The sequence below is a fragment of the Lineus longissimus genome, chromosome 3, assembly GCF_910592395.1.
Source record: "Lineus longissimus chromosome 3, tnLinLong1.2, whole genome shotgun sequence".
Lineage (NCBI taxonomy): Eukaryota > Metazoa > Nemertea > Pilidiophora > Heteronemertea > Lineidae > Lineus > Lineus longissimus.
Genome location: NC_088310.1, coordinates 25,563,276 through 25,586,866, shown reverse-complemented (window position 1 = coordinate 25,586,866; position 23,591 = coordinate 25,563,276). Strand labels below are relative to the sequence as shown.

General features: G+C 39.9%; 1 protein-coding gene across 6 annotated transcripts in view; it reads left to right on the top strand.

Annotated features, from left to right (window-relative positions):
• LOC135484373 (homeobox protein Meis1-like) overlaps positions 1–23,591 on the top strand; it is a 184,251-nt gene that overhangs the window by 17,209 nt on the left and 143,451 nt on the right. For 4 of the 6 annotated variants that reach the window (XM_064765765.1, XM_064765768.1, XM_064765766.1 and 1 more), the window contains exon 7: positions 5,040–5,084. The exons of the other annotated variants lie outside the window; for them this stretch is intronic. In XM_064765765.1, coding sequence (XP_064621835.1) covers positions 5,040–5,084 — 45 coding nt within the window. The remainder of the gene's footprint in view (positions 1–5,039; positions 5,085–23,591) is intronic. 6 annotated transcript variants of the gene reach the window in all.

Sequence of the window (23,591 nt, the reverse complement as noted above, 5' to 3'; positions counted from 1 at the left end):
ACGCAGTCTTTAAAATTTCATAATCACTAAAATATGGCTATAAATTTGGATCAAAATCTACTGCATGTTACAGTGCATGCTTCTGTAGAAAACTGTGACAACACACTTGGGATATGAGACACACAGAGTCGACATCTGCCGAAGTCGAAAGATCTCTGAATTTCACTATTATCTCTTTAGTAGATTACTGGTTAACCCATTGGAATGATTTCAGATGACAGGTCAACTCAAGTACTGTACTTCGTTTTCCGGCCTTATATACAGTAGAACCTCTCTATTAAGGACACCCTTGGGACTGACAAGTGCTGTCCTTGATAGAGAGGTGTCCTGATTAGAGAGGTCAAATTGAATGGAAACAACCAATTTGGGACCAAAACTAGTGTCCTTAATAGAGAGGTTGTCCTTGATAGAGAGGTGTCCGCTAAGGGAGGTTCCACTGTACTTAGAAAAAAGGAATTGACAGAACATGTTTGCTTACATCTGATCTGGACGAGTTGAAAGGGGTGATGATTTGAGAACATTTTATATTCAAAGAGAAAGTACCATCTGTGACAACATCATATCTCAATGTATTGGTAGCTTATGGAAGCTTACTGCAATGGAGCCCAGTGTTCACGATGAGCATACGCATCCACACCGTTTTTCTTATGCACCAGATGACAGGGCCTGAGGGTGATTTTTTCCCTCTCGATGCAGGCGTTACACATCAGTCATTTGCTGGGTTAGTTTGTGGCTTCTTCTATAACCGAAGTAAGCCTCCTAAACACTGGGCAAGCCTGTGACAGTGTGTGGTGAATCTCTGGGAACACTTGTGACCTTGGGTATATCTTTGAAGCGTTTGCTTGATTACGTTTGCGAGAGTTTCCGTTCACTTGCTAAAGGATCTTTGTCGGTGTTCTTTGAATCCATCCCAATCTTCTGCAGATGTGGTGTCCTAAAAAATCTGATTATTATTTATTTCAAATGGATTCTAGAAACCCAGTTATCTGCTTTCATAATCTCATGTTTGTGCAGTATTTCAATGTCTCTTGCTGCCTGTATGACCAGTTGTGTAAATATTCACTGTTGAAGTCAGGAATGTGATTTCCATTTGTGTGCTGTATCATGCATACATGTATGTACATGAACCTACAGATGTTTGTGATCATCATCATTTTAGACATTGTGGCATTGAACCATTCAGTTGCCCAATCATACAGAGGATGACTTCTCTGCTATGACATAACACCATGATGGCCTATGTGTAGCAAACCCGTTTGACAAAAAATATCAGGAGTTGCAAACATTCTGTCATGATACAAGAAACAGCGTATCGGCATACTGTGTTGCAATTTCTTCAATGCTGTCGTGGAAAGTACACAAGCAACATCACAGCCCTGATTGAAAGTAACATGATGAACTAGTTTACAAAATAGCTGGCTCATCTAGCGTGGAGTCAGGGACTGGAGCGCGAATGTTGCACCATATATGTTATTGTGGAACAAACATGATAAATCTGCCTCTAAATTAATATTTATATCAAACGGAAACTCGATACCAATTCACAAAAATCTGTAAATGGAAACGAATTTGTTTACTCTTATAATTCAATTCGAAGTGTATGATTATGCTATAGAAGCACACACAATGTATCAGTGAGCTTACGAAGGATATGCGGTTAGGCGAAGTCATTGCAGCATTCTCTATTAGAGTATCTGGCCGTTTTTAGCTAATAAATTGGATTACAAAATGAGAGATCAATAACTCGGCTCTATAGTGTGTTTTGAAGAAAAATAGCTTGCAATATCTGGCGCAGAGAAAATAAAATGAAATCGCCAAGGTCAAGGTCATTGACTGATGGAATGGCTCGTTTGCTTGATCTGCTTATCAACATTCAGTGCAGTCAATATACGCGCAGTATCTGAATCAATTTCTTGCTTCTTTGATCATCGTCCGCGTTTCTTCAGTAAATCTCATCTCCGCTTGATCTCTATCGTCTGCTCTTGATGTGTTGATGTCTGCTAGGAGTATGCAACTGCTCCGAGTTGACCAAGCTGCATATATATATATAAATACAGTAGAACCTCTCTATTAAGGACACCCTTGGAACTGACTAGTGCAGTCCTTAATTGAGAGGTGTCCTGCTTAAAGAGGTCAATTTCGATGGAATAGACCAATTTTGGACCAAATGCAGTTTGCTTGAAAGAGATTGTGTCCTTAATAGAGAGGTTTCTGCTAGGAGAGGTTCCACTGTCGAGTACTCATGCCAGTGTCAATCCATCCATGCTGGTCTGATCACCCTGACCTCATTGATCTGTTGTGTCTTTTGCTGTCTGCAAATGCAGGCCCTGTGCTGTCCATTCCTCAGCATGGTCTGATTGCTCTGATATTGATATCGGCCAGCCTCAATACACAAGCTGTGGTCATTAGATCCTAAGGTGAATGCTGTATCATTAAATCAAGTTTTGCAAGCTGTGCACTCTGTCACAGAATTGAGTGTGCAAGGCAGAATGTATTAAAGCATTATAGCTGTTTATGGGCGGTTAACGCATTTCTAACTGAAGCGCATCTGGCCATGCATTGTATGCTATATCTGTTAGATTTTGAATAAAAATTGATAGAAAAGATACTGTGTTATCTGTACTGGAGCTGTTTGATATATGGTGTTCTTTCATTGAAGAAGCAAAACCAAATGGTGTCATTACTAATTACAGTTCAAAATATTGTGGCATTCCTTCATTTAGAATGCCAAGTTAGGGAGCAACACCAAATATTGCATGGCATTCCCTCAGTTAGAATGCCAAGCGATGGAGCAACACCAAATTTTCTGGCATTCCTTCATTTAGAATGCCAAGTTAGGGAGCAACACCAAATATTGCATGGCATTCCCTCAGTTAGAATGCCAAGCGATGGAGCACCACCAAATATTCTGGCATTCCTTCATTTATAATGCCAAGTTAGGGAGCAACACCAAATATTACATGGCATTTCCTCAGTTAGAATGCCAAGCGATGGAGCACCACCAAATATTCTGGCATTCCTTCATTTAGAATGCCAAGTTAGGGAGCAACACCAAATATTACATGGCATTTCCTCAGTTAGAATGCCAAGTGATGAAGCAACACCAAATGTTGTGGCATTCTCTCATTTCCCCCGACAAGTAAATCATTGTGATGCTGATATCGTCTGCCTTTGCTAATATAAATGCGTAAAGCATAGGAATCAAGATCGGCGTTATTGGAAAATTGAATCCCGTTGTTCTGGTGAAGACTGTGCATGCTGTCAGGTGCTTGTCCATAGCGATCTAGTCACTCTCGTTATTGACTCATTTCACACTGGGCTTTATATGGAATGGCAAAATGAACGTAATTATTCCCTTGATTTAATTACGACTGTGAAAACATTTATGATGAGCCAACACTCTCGGTAACTTATTGGCAAAGGCAAAGGTATACGAGAGAATAGGACGGCAATATAGCATTTCTTAATGGACATTGCCAAAATGACCCTCAATCATCAAATTATTTACTAAAATGTTGGCAAACTTTGTCATAAGTAGCAATTTCTGAGATGGATGTTACATGTAAATGATGTAAATATGATGAGGGCTGTAATGATTCTGATGGTATTTTATGATTGTGGTTTGTAAATCACTGCCTTCAAAGCACTTATCTTGCATTGTTTCCTAGATAATCACAGGACTGCTACAATACTAAAGGCCTAATAGCTCAAAAAGGGTCATAATTTCAGTGGCCAATTCTTGTGAAGTGATTGACCCATTAAGGGCCCAGCATCAGGGCCAATGTCTGCCCTTTAGTTGATTTGTATAGACACACCTATCCTTGTGTGAAGAAGAAAGCCCTGGATGTCACTGGAAGGGTCTCGTTGTCATCCATCACTGTGATATTATATGTATCATATCCCAAAAATTGTAATATTTGGCTCGAAGAAGGGTATACATGGCCCAGGCTACTATAGATTAGTCCATGCCAGTCTTAGATGCATAGTTGTCTTATAGGAATGGCATCTGGTCCCCCAGCAACTAAAGTCAAATTTATGTCTTAAGCACTCTTTTGTTATCTCAAATTATCTTATGCCTATCTATGTATCTGGCCTGCAGCCTTATTGGGACTTAGGCTACCTGACTAAAATACAGGATTATTCTCAGAAATCAGACTGACTTCTTTACAAAAACCTCTTAGGTTTTTCCCATGTTAAATCCTCCAGACATGGAAAGTTGTTGCCCAATTCTGCCCTGGGCCTGCCCTAGGCCTTGCTTATGCCTAATCTTAACATATCCTTGTTTCTGTTAAGTTTCTTTGAACTCAGTTGAGTGTCTTACCCTAATTATGGGTCTTAGGAAAAGCTGATGTATCCTAATCAAGCATGGCTGAATGTGTTTGAATCCTTAATCAGTGCACTTAACTGGCAGGTGGGCCATGTTAAACTTAAGGTACATTTGGTTTGTCGGTTTTATCTTTCATTAAGTTATTTTCAGTGTTGTGAACCTTTCTGTATACCTTTTGGCATTCTTGACGTTAATTAACCCTCATGCCATTAATTAACCCTCTCATAGCAGGTTGATTCTTTCTTGAAACATCTCGACTTGTGACCTTAAGGGCCTGAAGTTCCTAATTAGAGTTAATTAGTTTTTTTGACCAAGTATATATTTATTTATTTTCATTTGTACTCTCAACATGTGCTCTAGTCGAGTCTCAATATAAGTACCTTGCATAGAAATAAACCAACTCACTGCAAACTCACTGCAAAATATTTGAAATGCCAAACAAACCATTTCTGCACCATTTTACAAGTATCAAACAATCAACTTGGCATCTTTTCACATGTCAACCAACCAATTCGCACCACTTTACAAGTACCAACCAGCCAACCAATATCTGCACCACTTTACAATTACCAACCAACTCATCAACCAACCAATTTCTGCACCTTTTCACAAGTGCCAAGCAACTATTTTCTGCACCATTTTACAAAGACGAACCAATCAGTTTCTGCACCATTTTACAAGTGCCAGCTGACCTAATTCTCCCGTCCAACAGTTTCAGGCCCACAGTCCACACCTAACATGTTCGTACCAAGATCGGGTAAGTTCGCCTTCTTCACACTTTCTTAAATGGGCGGAATATTTCTGCAGTGTGCATGTCTAGTAAATGATTGTCTTGTGAAAGTGTCACTGTTGGTCTTGAGTTTCCTCCCTATAGCCCTTCACAGCATCATCTAGGAGAATGCATAGGTAAATTGAAAATTGGATGCACTAGAAACCGATGATTCCGTCCATTATTCACAAAAAGCTCCAATAAATGCCCTACAAGTATGTCCCCTTATTCACCTAAGACAATTTTCAACGACTGAGCATGAGGAGACGACATACCAGTGTACCATCATTTGACTGGGGTTCCACTAGGACCAAGCTCACCAGAGTCTGTATTCTAGCCCAATGACCTAGTCAAGTCCTGATCTGGTCGGACCCTTGGGAATATTCCCTTTTTATGGACATATAGCGATGTGTTTCAGTTGATATAACCCAGCAGCCATGGCAAGGACACCCAATGCCAATTGATTGGAAATTTCACTATATATAGCCGTGCTCTACAGATCTATTGTTTTAGACATGTGATACTCACTACATTTTCTGATTGAACCATTCGACCTTGATGCGATTTACCGATATACCGTATTCTAAGATAAAAGTCATACGTTGATATTGATAAATCATATGGTCCATGGATAGATTTGCTTAAATTGGGCAAGATAAGACGCACTGTGAAAATGGGTTTGTCCGGATATCAATGTTATTTTAGAATCTTATGATACCATGATCTATACCCCTCGGGAAACATTAGCCTGGGACAATTTAAAGATTATCGATTCGACATAGATGTGAACCTCAGATTTTGGGGTGAGGATAACGAATGTCACAAAATAAGTCCATTCAGATTGCAGACTGTGCAAACAAGTGATTGTAAATCGCCGAGACATATGATTATAATTGCTGCTCTGTGCGACAATAAGATCTCTTGTCTGTAGGTGAAGCTGGTTATCACTGGGTTTGACTTTGATGACAAGTCATTGTGGTCACTGATTCTTGTTGAGGCACCTGCAATGAGCACCAGAAGCAAGTGGTCACATGTGATAATGGTCGCAAAGACAGGGTAACATGGTCACAGTTGATGCTGATATTAATCTCAAGTGTACATATGTATGAAGTCAGTATGTTTATAAAGCCAAATTTTGCTGTAGTCGGTCATATGTTGATTTATATTTGTTGTGATATTCATTTCAGCAATATACCACTGTTTACCTGTTTTGCTTAGAATGCATATTAACTAAAGATTATGGGGATTTGAAATATCGGAAAATAAGCTGGATTACCCACTCTTCTCTTACTTTATCTCACAGCACTGAGCCATAATTTGACCTTCAAAGAAACTATCGATACACGCTGTATGTCACAAAATCTGTGCATGCATATACTGGTCATGTTGAAGAGAGAAGGCGAGCTGGACAATTTCAGATTATCGTCAATCCAAAATGTTTTGCTGGCACTGTCTGCAGTATTGGTGTTCTCCAAAGATAACACACAATCCACTCAAAGTGCTACTTCAGCTCTTGGGCAAGGAAATTATTGAAGTTTTTGTCCGCCTCAAGTAGTTGATGTATGACTGACTTCCGATGGACTCATCTTGAGTTGAGTATATGTAGCGCTGAAATAACACGTCTCTGTCCAGTCATGGTGTGGTGGCAGAGTCCGTGCCTCTTGTGTGGCATCTTGCAATTGACAAGTACGACGCTTTGTACATGCCGTGTACTAGCCAGCTTAATGTTCAGAATGCATGTCCCATGGCTGTAGGCTGCAGTCGATGCACATGCATTGAAGCGTTCAGCCATTATTTCAGAATGATTTATTTGGCTGTTGTAGAATTTTACATTCCACGTACACCATATCTATATTGGAAAATTGAAAGCTATTCGAGACATGCAGATACGACTTGGGCTGTACAATGCGTTAATACGAGGGTGAAAATCGGGTGAAAATTGACGCTGAAAAGTCATCTGCTTTCTGATGAAATGAATGTGTCAATTGTTTATGTTGGTCAGTGTCTGAGACACTGCTAATCTAAATATTGATCCTCTAAATATCAATAAGTTTATTGCACTAAACTATCAAGGGAATGATGCGCTGGCTTTCAGAATTGCTCTGAATCAGTAGATGTAGCATATTCTACAGTGGTCATATTTGTGATCACCTTTTAACTTGGAATAATCACCTTTATAATTGGGGAGACAATCGATGATTGGATGGCCTTGAGGTTATGAAATCAGTTACTTAAAAATAATTGGACGGCTTCACTTCGGATGAATATCATTTTACATTTCTGCTTGGCTGAATCATATTCTTGACCAGTATAGGTAAAAGATCCTTGATCTTTGTTGTGGCTGTATCTTCACCCAATCACCATCATAATTGGTATAACTAGCGATGATTGAAAAACTCTTTTCCAAATTGGGTGAAATCAGTCGCTTAGGTCATTTGACAGTTTGTCTTTTGGCCACCTCTCGTTATTGGTAGAAATTTGTTGAATTTAGGTCAGATCTTCTTAACCTTTGGTTTGACAAACTGACATCCAATCAGGCCAAGCTTTACGCCAGTGGTCAGCTGGTAACACCAATGACCTGTTCATTATTATAAAAAATTGTGTGAATATCATTAGTTTTCTCGGAGCTGATTAGTTATCGACTAGATCAGATATTTGTATCCGCTCAGTGCCACGAGGAAGTCGAGAATAGTCCACGAAGGATAGCGATCACAGTCATTAGTAGACACCCAGAGTTTTTCTCAAAGGTCTCTCTGTGTCATCAACTCGTCCAATAGATTTGATACAACCCATCAGTGTAGTCTTTTCAAATAAATCAGGCACTGAATTTGTTGCTATAGCAATTCATTTGCCGGCATTAATGACAAAAGTTGTCAATGTTATTACGTTAAGTACTTGGTGTACTACTCAAGAACACAAGCTGGAGGCTTAGCCCGATATTGGTGTCTAAATTTTCCCAGTCGAAGAATGATCAGTCACTGTTTTTATTTCCTTCTCATCAGTCATCATTTATCCAATGTTTTCCTGCTTTAAGTTTACTCTTTCTTACCTGGTTGCAGTGTAGAATTTGAATTACTTGACGATGACGCTTTGAGGTCGAGGACATGATCTGAGAAGATTTGATTTAAGACATTTTGAAAGATTAGTACCAATGCAAATGAGGATGGGGTACGGTCCCCCCCCCCCCCCCCCCCATCTGCCTCTCCTTCTGAAATATTTTGAAACCCAACCGGTACGATATTACTGAAAATGAACGAGGGTTAAAGTATTAGGTATTGTTCACCCATCATGGTCATTGCCTCAGAGAAGATTCAAAATTGTCTTAAATTTCACTCTTTAGTTCCTGTTCTCTCATACCATTTTCACTAGATATACTCAAAATAGTTGCAGAAGTGTTTTCTGATTTTTGAGCTGTGCATTTCTGATTTTTGTGTATAGACTGCCATCAGCTGTGATAAAAATCATTGCTCCAGCAGTACCCCAATAATAAAATATAAACTGATTCAATGTATTTTCATGTTTTGTGAAAGTAACAGCTTGTGTTATCTGGCTTTCATCTCTAAATATTGCCATTCGATTTCTCCATTTCAAAGCCTTAGATCTCTCTGGCTAAACCCCCTCTGTCATACAAGGGCAAAAATGAAACGCAAGTTTGACCCAGTAGCTTGTCAAGATTATTGAGTTAGTTACTAATATCCTAAAGAAGAGGTCATGATATCCCATTGTCGGCGCAGTACACACCAACAAAGGGTTCAATTTAATGTTATTTGAAATCTGTCAGTTTTTATCAGTGGCGAATGCTGTCATTGTCGCCTGTCACAATAACATTGGGTTGTGTGGCTTAGACTATAAAGTCGATACAACCAGGGTGATGTGTTCACTAACTCTGCAATTGGATCAGAGGTAATACTCAGACAGTTTTTCATCTTGAAGAGAAGGAGGTTGATATTGGCGGGCATGGTACAATATTACGTGAGATTGTAAGCTTTTGACTATCACTATAAGGCGTTCAGTGGTCTGTTGATAGTTTTGGGTAGTCAGCTTTCATAAGTGTATATATATGGTCCCATTGTGTCCTTGGTCTGTAAGCAAGGAATAAGTACTTTCAATACACCGAGAACTGGTGAAATTTTGAATTGCAAAGAAAAAAATTGCAGTTTTTGTCTTGCTTTCTGATACCTCACGGAGAACACTGCCATCTGATATGCGGTATGTGCTTTCTGCGAATTAGTCTTGAGCAGTGCGATCTGTAATTTTTCCCTCGGGGGCGTTGAATATCACCTGGGTGTAATAAATAATCTCGGGAGATAGTCCATGATTCATGCTTGCCTCTAAACATTGAGACCATTTTTATAGGTCTCAAAAACAAGTTGGATGATTATGGTCACAGTCTTCTCAGAGTTGTGTTGGGACAATTTTTCGGTGCTCCTTCAAAATGACTTGGTTGACTTGGTCTTATATCGGTGGAACTATAGTAAATGTCCAAGATGTAAATTGACAGATATGTAATAACGTTTCGCTATTATGGTGTGACAGGACCCTGGTGGTTTTTCATGAGCCGAATCCCCGAATGCCGCCTTTTTTGCACCATATCACCACCCATCAAGACTCGTAGCCATTTTCATATCCAATAAAATGATGTTCTCATATTGGTGCTGTCGTCTGCTCCACCGCAGTACCCATTGTTTTTGGCCATCCATCTTTCTTAATGTCCATTCCACAAATACACACTCGGCATCATAGCATTTCAGTATTCAATGAAAATTGTAATCTAAAACAATGTCCCATTTGTGCGTATGCTATGGACAGAGTGCAGCATACCATATCGCATAATCTGCAAGTTTATATCATACCATCAATTTCCTTGGAGCGTAGATGCAATATCAACCAGAGCGCATTACGTATCAGCTCCATGACTTGCATCTCTAGATCATATTATTAGGCGCTAACCTAGGGGCATTCACTGCTGTATTGGAGAGCTTGGGTGAACCTCACATTCCAGGCGGTTAAGGCCTGATAATCACTTGCCCTGTGCTATGTGATGTATCATGGAAGAAACAGTTTGAACACTGGTTTGCCTGTGTTGAATTTGGGCAGTAGAATATTGAGTATTAGTATACGTTTGACAGCATGATGGGGTCGGAGCATGCCCAAAACAGATGGCTTCAGCAGGATATTAAAAGAAAAGTCAGCCCAAAAGAGGGAATTACTCTACAAGAGGGGGATGCTGTTGTCAAGCTTGCTTATTTGGTGCTCGGCAAACGAGCAGTTTGTAGAGTGACAAAATCATGGAGCGCTTAAGAACTTGTGTGACATATACTTGCAGATATTCGAAATGACAGCACTTGAAATCTAAACATGATACCATATTTTTAGGTTCGTCACCCAAAACAGTCATGCAGTTCATTCTATTTTGTGCTGAATTTCAAAACAGAAACAGACCATGGAGAATCATTATTTGGTTTTAATCTGATCACTTTCAATGCTTGTAGAGTAATATACGCAGCCCGACAGTCATTAATTCTTCATGTAGTTTGTAAAATGCTTCATTTATGGCTAGAAAATATGGATTTAGTAATTAGAGTTGAGGCTATGAGTCGGTCGTGTAGTTTATACTATCTGCAGTTCAATAATTCAAGAATGTGTTCGAGAGAGTCCCCGATGGGGAACCTTTGGTCTAATGACTGGCTAGGCAAGAAGTCCATGGTTCCCTTGCAAAATTACAGTTACTGCGTGTTGACAGTAGTTATTTTATTCACTCATTATGGCTCTGACCTTGCCCTGATAGACATTTTCTGCTGAAAACCTCACTTGAAGGACAGTATCACTAGCATGCAATGTTGCCTCTATCTGGAAGGCTTAAAGATATCATCGGGCACTCTCATCAGATTCTAAACTATGATGGAGATTCGTGTATGATGGGCCCTCCGGGCTTTCACACTGCGGCCACAGGTTTTGAGATGGCCCCTTGATGGAGAAATTCCCTTTCATCATTCATAAGGGGATCAGGCCAGCAGCCAACGAGGCGATAGAGAGATATTGACTCTCTTTAATTTTTAAGTGAAATTGGTTTCTAATGGCCTTTTGTGTGCATTTGTGACCTACACACTGTACCCGGAATATTGTTGATTTCAGGCAAGGGGCTCAGAAACAATGTAACCAGGGTATTGTCGGTTTCAGGCTGGGACTCCATCAGTGTGTACCTCGCACTATTGTCAGTTTCATCTGCCTTTCCTGATACACTCTCTCTCTTGGCTGTTTTATCGGTTCATAAAAAAGTGGAATGCTTATAATGGTATATGAGGTCCTAATCATATTTTCATTAAGTAGAGTTTAATTTCTCAATTGGTGAGTAGTGAGTGGCTAAATAAAGCCATAAGTCACATTGATTTTTGTACTAGGCTACGAAAGATTATCATGTGGCCTATTATCCTCATCAGTTCTGGGCAGCCTCCAAAATTGAAGTTTGCAGCAAAAATAATTGGTTTAGCTATACAGAAACATCCATATTTGCCTATCATTTTGAACTGGCCTCTCACCAGTAATGGTCTGATGAATTGGGGGCTTGGTTAGAAGCTTGAAGGAGCCCCTCAAGTGGCTGAAACATATTCTATGCAGGCTCTTGCTACTTTGCCATTCATTCCTCCATTAGTTAGTCAACCCTGGCCATAATTGCCTGATGTTAGTCCAGTTTTCTTTGAGAGCGCTAATTACACCACATGCTCCATGGTTTTCATTAAGCTAATATAACAGAGGTAAAAAGAAAGAAACGCTAGTTAGGAATATTGGGTGTATCATTTAGTGTTGATTTGAAATAATAGGGCTTGTTAGTTTGGTCTGGATTTAAGATAACGATTTTATGTTGTTCACACACAAGCCGCACTTACACCACCTGAAAATGGACCACCAATCTTGGTTCGGGAACCAATGCCGCACCATCGAAAATCCACCAAGCGCTTACACCAGCGCTGCAGCTAGTTATAAAATCCGGCTACAGATGGCGCGCAAACAATAAGCAGAAAGCGCCATTTCGAAAACGCCACCTGGAGCCGAACCATCTAACTAGCTAATTGCCGATCCATTTGCGCTTACACCACGACAAAGCCGAGCTTTCAACAAGCCGGGCGAATTTGGACCATCAAGCTTGGTGGGACAAATTCGCTCGGCAATTTGTATCGGCAATGGATTGCCGAACCAATTTGTCGCGGCAATGTGGTGGTGTACGTGCAATTGGTCCACCAATATTTCGTGGTGTAAGCGCAGCTACTGTCAGTTCAAAATACTTTTTTTTTTTTTAATTTTCAAAGCCAAAAAAGTTTTGGGAGTGATGATGTTGCCTCATTTTGAGCAGAAAAAAAAAACAAGTGAAAAATATATTTGGACTTAGGAATTTTTTCATCTTTTTCATAAGTTCAAAATTCTGAAAATTTTTCGGAGTCAAAAACCTTTTGGGACTGATGGTCGCCAACCAGGGTTCCACTGTATTGGAAAATAGTCTAGAAAATATATGGAAAGCAGCTACACTTTGTACCCTGGTTGTATCGGAAATATGATGTTTACCTGGCTTTGTCTGCCTAGGTGTAGACTACGCCACATTTAGGTTATCTAGAAGTGATAAATAAAGTAACCTAATGTTCTGGAGTGTACATTGCAGGCGCATACAACATCAGAATTGCCCATTAGCCCAATTTAGTCAGCCAGACCTAGGATATCTTCCACAGTGACCATGAATTTTGCGAAAAGCTTTTTTTCCTCCTTCAACACATCACCTATCATCGGTTTCTCATCAAAGGCTTGTGTTGCAGCTCAGTCAGCTCACTCTTGTTTTCAAATTAGTAACTTGTGACTTGTACGTATTGTCCATTTTGAATCTTATCGAGAAGGAATTTGATGTGATCATAACGGAAGTACTGCTTCTTCTGTTTGTGATGACATTTCAGCATCATTTTGGATCTTGTTTGAGGTACCTGCATTGTCCGAAAGTCACTCCACTGGCCAGGAGTCATTGGCATGCTTTTCCTTTCAAACTAATGAGCTGCAACTTTGACCTACATTCTCTTCTCCAGCTTACCTGGCTAGCATGGTTCAAAATGACGGAGCTTACAGTGCCAGAAGCACCAGATTCACAGCTGAAGGCAACATGCCTTACACTTTCCCTGCAGCTAATTCACTGAACCAACGCCTGAGTGTTCTGACCCTGCGCCCTGCTGAAATCATTCCTTGATCTTTTGGCCTCAAGGCTTTCAAATAAGCAATCTTTTACCATTTATTAACCTTGAGGAGTAAGATTGGCCAGGATCTAAACATTAGTTCAGGATGGGTAGCAATCTCTACCTTCAGTCTCTCGTAGTACACATCTTTCTGCAAAGTTTTTCTTTCTCCGCACCCCCTGGGTCTTCTACTTGGCTACCTCTCTTTGGTTTGTTTATTTCATCACTCCTGGGCAGACGTGGGGCAGATGGATACCCTCTTCTTCAAAGTGGCTGAAGTTAACCTTTATTGTTTATAAATGTTGGTATGTGTTTGTCGATATGTATCTGATGCACAGAGCATGTGTTATGAGATGCTAATACTCCCTGTAGGGTCTGTTAAGTAGGGTATAGGCTGTTTGTAATGGACTGGGGAGTCTGTAATAGCAGGTAATTGGGAATCACTTATATTTCACTTAGGTAAGCAGTCTTACTGTATAGGAAATGAATCAAACCTGACCAGTTAACCCTTTGGAAGCAAATGAGGTCAAAAAGTTATGACCAGGTCAAAAAAGACTGTTTTATAGGTCAATCTAGAAACTTAGAAGTTCTACAAATGCATCCGCATTTAATTTCCAGATGCTAAGTCTTAAGGACTTGAAAGGGGTTAATTGGCATGACCGTTATATTTTATTAGCCAAACATCGATGCTGTACTCATTCAATGTTCTAGTATTGAAATTTCATCCCCGTTTGAGATTGTTGGAACGTATGACACGAGATATTTGCCGGAAATCTCATATTTCTTGTGGCCACAAAATGGCATTATTGGCCTGCAAGGGCCCAATCCAAAAGATTCATAATCTCTCCAATAATAAAGATGTCTTCCTACAAATTAGACATTCTTTGGCACTATAAATCTTGGTTTTCTGCCCAATGTGACCGACCATCTCATTAGTGCAGTGTAGTACAGCTTTACTACAGCCTCACCTCTCAGCCATCGTCCTTTATGGCCCATTACTTTGCTTATACATTGATTGCCTGCCTCTCTAGTTTTTGTGAGCACTGGCCGTGCAGATATTTGCATTCATTTTTCGAGATATGGACCGGGAGTTATATGGTATGATGATATGAGATCATTGCGGTTGGTCGAATGTGTGGACGGTTACCTGACAAGGTGGCTTTGTCTCCGGCCAAGTAAGGATGTGATATAGGATGGTTACATTTCATTCTTTTTTTACTCTGGGGAATAGCGTATTTTGTAATAGTTCTTCTGTTGAAAAAACAGTATTCATGTAACATGGCTTAATCCTCTTAGATGTGTGATGTTTTCATTGAAAAGGTGTTGTATAGACAAGGCTCATTTGCTTTGATCCGGTGATATTCCAAACCAAGAAAAAAATGTCATGACCTTTTTCACGAAATGATTTTTTAAGGCTGAAATAAAATTGAAATCCAACGAGATCATAAGAGCTAAGAAGATTACATCGTGACTTGGGTTTAGTTTCCATTGTTTAGTTTCTTGTAGAAAAGTGTCATCTTCATTTTCCTGAAACGTAGATTGAAATCATTGAAACAAATTGAAACTTTCAAAGTAAACAAAATACAAATCTAACCCATGAAATCTGCCGTAATTTGCCAGTTTATAGTGTATATCAAAGTGTACATGTTCTAATAAAGTTAAGTGTTCATGTTGTTGGTTTTTGTGCACTTTACAATTTCACAGAAAAAAGCTATCTCATTGGACTTTTTGGATGATTTTAGCTAGAATTTGATTGGTTAAATGAAGATGACAACACGGGTTGCTCAGAAGAAAACATGACAGTTCAATACAAGATCTACTTAAAAAATCCTCTTTCTACTAAGTACCTATTTGAGATATTGGAGTCGACAATGAACCGTAGTTTCCCTCAAGTCCTTTAATGAAAATTGCTGCATTGTGAACATGACTTGATTAAGCTAATGATACGGAGGAAGTTTATGCTACCATCAAACAGCCATTGCTGATGCAGCTAACGGCTTCTTGCAACGATTAGTTCCTGAAAAAAGTTGCTGCCTTTCATAAAATCTTTCTGCTTCAATCTTATTTACTTTCTGCTTTATCAGGAACTATTGATAGATTTTGAGTTGGATTTTTTTGGATGAATTGTCCTCTATACTGATTGTTAGAGCATCTCCTGTGTATCCGATAATCTTTTGGAGAAAATAATCCTATGGACTTTTCTAAGACAGTACGAGTTTGGTGAAATGACATTTTTCTGACTGGCCTTCTAACAAAGAAGTTAGCATGTTGGCAAGTTCAGTTGGCAAATGGCAAGTAGGGGTTCTATATCGCCTCTGGTCCAACGAGATGTCTCTCAGCATCTTCCCACATTGATTTCACTTCAGAAGTTTTTTTCCACTTTTCTGCCTTCCACAGTCAGATACATCATTATTGGCAGTTGAATACATATTTACATTTGCTCAGATTTTTCCTGTTGACTTGTTATTGAAGCATCAAAGCATTAATGCCAATAGAAACAATATTATACCGTGTATATTATACCCATCTACCAGGTATCATACGATAAATTCACCATACTATCTTCCATGGGAATCGACTTTCCGATGAGTAATTTGTTAAGTTGTTAGCTGAACTGGATTAAGTCTCCCCTTCCTCTAATCCTTGCCCCTTGTGAATAGCACGCCCTCCCCAACTACAGCAAACCACCCTGCGCTATTGAATGACAGAAGCCATTTCAGTATTATCCGCTAATCAAATTTACACTCATCTTCGGAGCCTTTCTGCCTTCACCCTCAGTGCTTTTGAAGGATAATAGCCATTTATTCAGCTAATGATATAGAAATAATACTATGAATGGGGTATACACAGCAATTTCTGTCATCCCTTACACCGGTATCTCACCATTAGGTAGCTGAGACCAGCCACCACCACAAAGGTGTAGCGTTTATTAATGTGCGGTTATCACATCTACTGGCAGGAAGGCAAATCGCGTGGACAGTTTGTTTGGAGAGGATGGGGTGGAGGGTCCTCTGTTGAGGGGTGCAGGGTCTTTGTTGTCCTAAGTTCCTTGTTATTGCTACTTCGTTTACAACTTTTGTACATGACTTTTGACAGGGGCAGGTGACTGAGGTCTCTAAGATGGTAAAACTGGACAATTTGTTGCACTTAACTAAACTTTCAAAAAGCTTGTAGCTTGTTTTTCTGTTTATTCCTTTGAGTTGCCGTGGCGACCACGGCTGGCTCATTGCTACCCGTATTCATTGCACCTTTTCCATAAAAAAAACTATTGAATTTTCCAGCAGCCCATGATTGGATAGCGAACTCTATCTAAAGGACTCAGGCTTTATGTTAGTCACCAAGTCCACCGCTAAGGTAACGCTATTGTAACCAACTGAGTCAAATAGACATTAATTACATTTGCACAAATACTTTGCTTGTGGGCACTGTTCTCTGATATGATTTGCTCCAAGATGGAGTGCTGGGCAAATTTCACTTGTAATGGTCGGATAATACTGCATAGGGGTGAAGCAATGTGGGGAATGGCAGGACTAATATGCACGTAGTATAGGCAGCAATTGTGTTGTTGGGCGTCCATGTCAACTGAGGGGGCCATCCAGCCAAACGAGGGGTTGCCCAGCTAAAAAACATCCCTGGAATACTAACAATGCTGGAGGGTCCAGTTTGGTTATTAGATTAACCTTTCCTTCCTCACTGGACCAGAACCTGAACAATGGATGCAAGAGCCTTACATGGGCTTAGACAGATTAGCATCTTAAGTCATTTGGGTCCCTTTTCTGTCTAGGGATTCCTCAGGGGGTCCTTGAGCTGTTTTGTTTAGTTTTCCTGTTGGAAAATGGGGCCCTCAGGACAAAGGTTCTTTGGTGCTCCAAAGTTGGAGTGAAAAAGCCCTGCATATCAGGGTCTGAGGTTGTCCTCTTTATAAAAACTTCTTTGTGATCTGATCAACAGATCAGCAGAGAGTGGCAGAAAGGGGGGTCTCCTTCATAGTAAACAGGATTGACTGAATAAGCTGCCACCAAAATCAAAACTGATGGTTTTAATCTCCATTCCTGTGCCAATGCCAGTAATGTTCTCCTGTAGCTTATATGCATTGAAAAGTCTATGTGATTGATTGACTAGAACAGCATAATGAATTCAAAAATTGAGAGCCAAAATATCACTTGAACTTCTCTGCTCCGCATCAAAATATTTACAAAACATAGTTGAGAAACATATGCAGTGGTTGTTGACACTGTGGTACTTGAACTCAAACCGGATTCAACACTACGCACCATCTCGGCGGTATCTTTAGAAATCTTCATAAGAAGTTTCAATACAGTACGCGGTCATTTTCATGAATATATAATGCTAGGCGGGTTTGTCATGAAAATATCGCTGTGTGTCCTATTCTCTTCGCTTTTGACTTGCTACTTCTTTGACAGGAGAATCAAACTAGGTCAACCTTTATTGGCCGGAATTAAATTGATCCAAACTATTCGCCCCAATTTGCTTCAGTGCTGAATGGAGCAGTGTATAGCGCTTGCTACGTACATCAGGCCATGAAAATGATTTTATTGGTGAACATCATAAGATACCCCCAAAATGAATTTTGTAGATTATTTCAGTTCCAAATGTAGGTAAGCCCATAAAGCACTCATAAACATTCCTGGCAAAGCACGACCGTCATGGAGATTTCAACATCAAATTTTTGTGCTTTCTATATTCATGTTCACGGAAGTTACAAAAATCAATTGGTGGAGCGATTGATTGATTTGCTTTGCGAGATGATATCATTTTGTATGGCCTCAGGCCTTTGCCAGGAAGATTCCTGTGTTGGCTTGTCGTCTTCCGTCATTCAAATAAACATGAAAAGCAAATCATTCAACTGTTTCCAAAAATGAGACATGCATGTCATAAGTCATGTTAGTAGACTTGGGCAATTGTCCACAAATGAAAGTAAAATCTATCAATGATGACATAGTCCTCGATATTATTCCCAACTTGAAAAGGCCAATGGTTGAATTTTGATGATATTTGCATTTTGCAATAATAGGGTATGTTTATTTGTTATGTTATATTGACATCGTGCAGGTCTAAGTTTGCAACGAAGCCGGGTTCCTTTTGAAGTTTCTAATGTGAATTGAGCTGAAAACTTGTTCAGAAAGTGTCCTTTTGAAAGAAGGTGAAAAATAGAAAGCGTTGGTCTTCCAAAACTTGCTTAGTCGACGTCCTGTCATCATGTTCTTGTTGAAAGGTTTCATACCGAGGCATGGACAGCCAGGGTCATTTTCTCTTGCTACAACATGCTTCATTCCCCAACAAGGGACGGAGCATGTGAATGACCCAAGAAAATGAGGGAAGAGCCTCATCAGACTCTGGCAGAGAAGGGGTGGGGGCAGATCTTGATTCCTGGTGCAAGAGGGTAAAACTATCTGGTCCAAGTACACAAAAATCTTAGATATGGACAAATTCTGATGGATGAACAGATGCAGACAGAAAATGAGATATCTTCTAGATATCAAAAATGCCATAAAAAGGATCAGTGTTAAAGGAATGTACGAAAGGTTTTCATCCCTTTGTGTAAAAGTTTGTAAAGAACCAAGTAAACTTGAAATCCTCAATGAGAAATGCAGTTTCCCGCTGACTGGAGAACTCCTATACATTTCCCTGCTTCATATGATGTCAGTATGAATAGGAGTCTATTACTAATATCATGCTATCCTCATCATTATACAACCAGTATGTGAGAGATACAGTTCGCGCACTTCTAGAGGGGACATTGATACTTTTTTGAGCCGAGGCGAAATAAATATTTCACGAATATCACTTGAAAGTATAATAGATTTGTTGTGAGTGGCACCATATCGGCTCATTATGAAGGTACAGAATTATTCATGTCTAAGAAACATGAAAAGTTTCAAATATGTAAGAATGGTGCATTCGGACATGCATTCTTGGACCACCCAGTGCCATAACTGTTGTACACATCATTGAAGTCACAAGCATACTCAAGTAACCGGTGCAGTGGCTTGGGTGTAGGGATGGTCGCTATCATTGTGTGGTCCCTACGAGGGGTTGGTTTGTAAAAGCATGCCAGAGTGCTGCATATCCCATTAATTTACACGTAGGGTACCTCATGTTTGAGGTTGGGCATTGTTAATAACATCATTATCCTGTTCCTCAGGAACATGGCTGATAGTTCACCTCCTCCACTTTTCGTCTAGTTTTCACCTCCGCTTTTGTAAGGACATTGAAATTTCATGATATTGTTGACTTTGACCTCAGTTATTGTGTCGTCAAGCAATGAAACTGTAAAGGAATCATGCAGCTTTCTAAAGAGTGTTACAACTTGAGATGGAAAAATATGTATACTATCTTGATTCTAGTCGCGGAAATCCCGAGTTTTTTTCTTCTCTACAAAAAATGTTGTATGTAATTGACAGTTTGAAAATATCACAAGTGCTGTTAATGACGGTTTAATGGTATTTTTTGCATTATGGTCTAATATGTGATACTAGTTTTGTGTAGATATCTACATACATATAATTGTGCATGTTGTGAGTAAATAAATACCTCAAGTATGCAGCAGATAGTTTCCTGTATTTATCTGTAGAATTGTTGATAAATTTGCATTGGGTCAATTTGGATTGAGGAAATGTTGTCTGATTTTTCGGTGTCATTTGATGATGTGGGCTCCAATTAGGCCTATTGAATTTCCTGTCGAATGTTATATTCAGATACAAAAATGCAGCATATATGAGACCACAGTGAAAGAATTTTGTCACCATGCATATATTGCAGTTGCTACGTTATCATTTGAGTATGGAAATGTTTTTAAGACCTCGGTTTTTGCCCTTGGCATTCACCATATCGGGTAGGCCGTGGGGGGGGGGGGGGGGGGGGGCCATGGATGTGGTGTCGTCAACAACCCAAACCTGGTGCCCATGGTCCGATGGCGACCTTCAGCAAAGTTCTCCTGTGGGTGTGATATAGAACTGACATGACGTACAGACACCACCTGTAGCTGGGGCACAATCAGAGCCGAATGGTTTTGCGATATTTGACATTCGCACAGATAAATTTATCAGAAATCATATTTTTACATACAATTAACATTGCTCAAATGTATAGACATTTGATTTTATTGACAGAAAGTGCCACTGTTTATTGTTGATTGGTGTGGTTGGTTTAATTTATGATCAATAAATCAGAAGTTAACATCTTTATCGCAAATCTGACCATAAACCCTTCGTTGGCTGTCACTTATATTGGCCACTTTACTTATTTATGAAATCATCTCGGACAAATAATCACACTTCATGAAATAAAACATAAAATTACACCGCAGCAGCGTATATCTGTGTAACTGTACATAGTTTGTATTGATGTCATAACTTGGCCATAAAGACGTTTCATGGTGTTGGTTTTATGCGCCCTGCTCAGTAAACTTTGTGTAAATACTATGTGGGGTATGTCATGCAGATCTTGTTTATGATTTAATAAATGATATCATAGCAATATTATGATAGTAATCAGTGTTTCAAGTGTGATGATTCAGTGGGATCTGCTGTATTGACACACCCGAGAGAAGAATCGAAACTATAGTTTATCTGTTGCGTCAACCCAAAATTGTTCACATGTCTTTTTTTTCACGTTTTTGGTGCTGATCACAGGGTACTCACTTCTGATCGATCAATTAAAAAGCTTTGAAAAATGGATAACTTTCCAGAGCTTTCTCTGGAACTTTGGGGACTAAATCCCTGCAGCTGAGTTTGGCTCATTGACTTGATCTTTGAATGAACGGTTGTGTAGTCCTCCCCTACATCATCCCAGTAAAGGGCTGTCAGCTTTGATACAAACTGGCCTGAATCATATATGTGACATTTTCATTTAGCCATTCACTCATGTGATCTATCTTATCACCACCTTTGGAATCTGATTCATTTGCCGTGTGGCTGGAGTAGTCGTGGTGGTCACTACAGGTCACTGAACACCAACATAGTTGACCTTTGCATTTCATGCAAGTAATCACCAGTATTTGGAGGAAGTCATCTCTGCCACAGATCAGCTCAGCCTATCATAGCGACTGATATTGATAATACCTGGACCACAAATGTGGCCAACTAGACAACTGTATCAACAACAGTTTGGCCAATTTAAGAGCAAGAGTGGCTGCCTTATAAGGGCCACAATTTCGTCAATTCTGAGTAGCCAAGTGGCCAAAATATTAAACTCAGTTCAGCCTTCCATCAAAAGTAGGTCACTATCTACCCTGAGTTAAGCCAACTCAAACTTGTCTTAACCACATGCCATGATGAAGAACAGTTCGGCTAACTAGGGCCAGCCATATAGGGCATTTGCCAAGTGGTGTACAGGTTACAGTTAGGCATACTGGTGGTTGCCAGTGACTTAGTCCTTCATCATTCTGATAGAAGCTTAGATTCATCAGTTCAGTACCAATATGCTTGGTTCCCCAGTTCTCAATGCCGATTCCATAGCTAATTTTGCCCCGAAAGGTGTTGTTTTCCAAGAAGTCCATCACACATCATGAGTTCATATGGGCCTCCCATTAGTCTCCTCTGATGATGATGATCGTCCTTAGCAGACAGATAATCTTTGTTTGTCTATTGACAGAACTTCAAATAACTGATAAATTAGTTTGTTCAATTGTGTGTTCCATTCCTGTGACCTACTGTCCATATATCAAATGGGGTCACTTCTAACAATTGCCGTAGCCAAATAATCAGTATTTACATTTCAAAAATCACCCGGCTAATGATCGTTGCATGAATAGGCTCGGTCAGGATATCTTTGTCTTGATATTCAATGCAAGGGCTTGCATCTGTTCTATGTTTTGCTCGCATCAAGCTTGGTTGTGGTACTTGCGCGTTGGAGTAAAAAATCCTTGGTTCTGTTTTTGACCATAGGTTGGGAAGTTGGTCATCTGTCGTTTGCTTTTCCCAATATATGATGAGAGTTCTGTTTGTTTTCGAGACTTAACTTAGGTATTGACTGTGCACAAACCTGGACCATGAAAGAAATGGTGCACAAAACTGTTGGAGAGGAGAATATTCGTTATCTCTCCTTGTGAGGGAAGAAGCATAAGATCTGATCTTCTGGGTCAATTTTGAATGATAATTTTCGCCTGTCTGTACTGACCCTGCACTAGCTAAGGTCTTAGTTTTTGCCTTAGAATTTAAAATTTATCAAATCCACATTATTGACCCTCCCGCAGGATTTCATGCCCGCAGATATGGGCCTGAATACGTTTGATACACGTTTTGCACATAGCGTGCAAAGCATTCCACCTCAAATCATGGTTGTGCTGTGTATCGTTATACACCGGGACTTAAATCTCGCGCAGAGTGTTATTTCGAGACAGCTACGACAGGCTCAGGATGATTTATGAGCCTGTAACAGAGCAGACTGTTCACGCAGCGATTAAAAATAGGAATTCACCTAGCCAGAATTTATGTTGAACCGTGTGGGACTAACGATTTGTTGGTTCCGAATGCCGGTTTTCTACCTTTAACTGCCTTGATGCAAGCGTGGGATGATTTTGGCGATCATGGCATAACGTCAAGCCTCGAAATGCCATTTGCTTTGTATGACGGCCATGTTTTATTATGATGACATACTAAAAAGCAATGAATGATTATCTGACGCCACCTTCTGGATGTTTCGTATATTACAGGCGTAATCTACTTTCTGGTGCGTAATTAAAGACCTCACGTTCAGATGCGTTGGTTCAAAGAGCTGCTGGGGATAGATTTCTTGTCTTGGTACCAACTGCTTAGTTGAAAAACACGTGAATTATCATTACTGCTGGAGAATGATTGTTACCTCTGGTATTCACATCCAGTTTCACCTTCTTGCATTCCTTGCCTCCAGACCTCAACGGTATCTGATCTTGATGATAATCTGGAGGAGGAAACTCGCACAAATGTAAAAATGGCAAATGCCGGCATCGTCTGATCACTAAAATGGAGCAGCACTTACTGAATCAATTTTCCTCCGAATCTGTGATGATTACAGTGGCCAGTTTGGTACCGAGATCTTATCTGGCTGCAGAGGTCAAGCGATCGCCAAAAGTGATATCAGGGTACAGTTAAACTTTGCTTCAAAGTTGCAATACTGCCCTAAGACATGTTAGCGGTGATGGTATCAGGGCAGACTTTGAGACAAGAATTACAATGGTTGTCCGAGTGGAGCCAAGAAAATTGACTGAGAAGTTATCAATTATATTGTATTGTGTTCTGCTGTGTTGGTTTAGAAGTTCCTTTACAATCGTCAGCAAGTCATC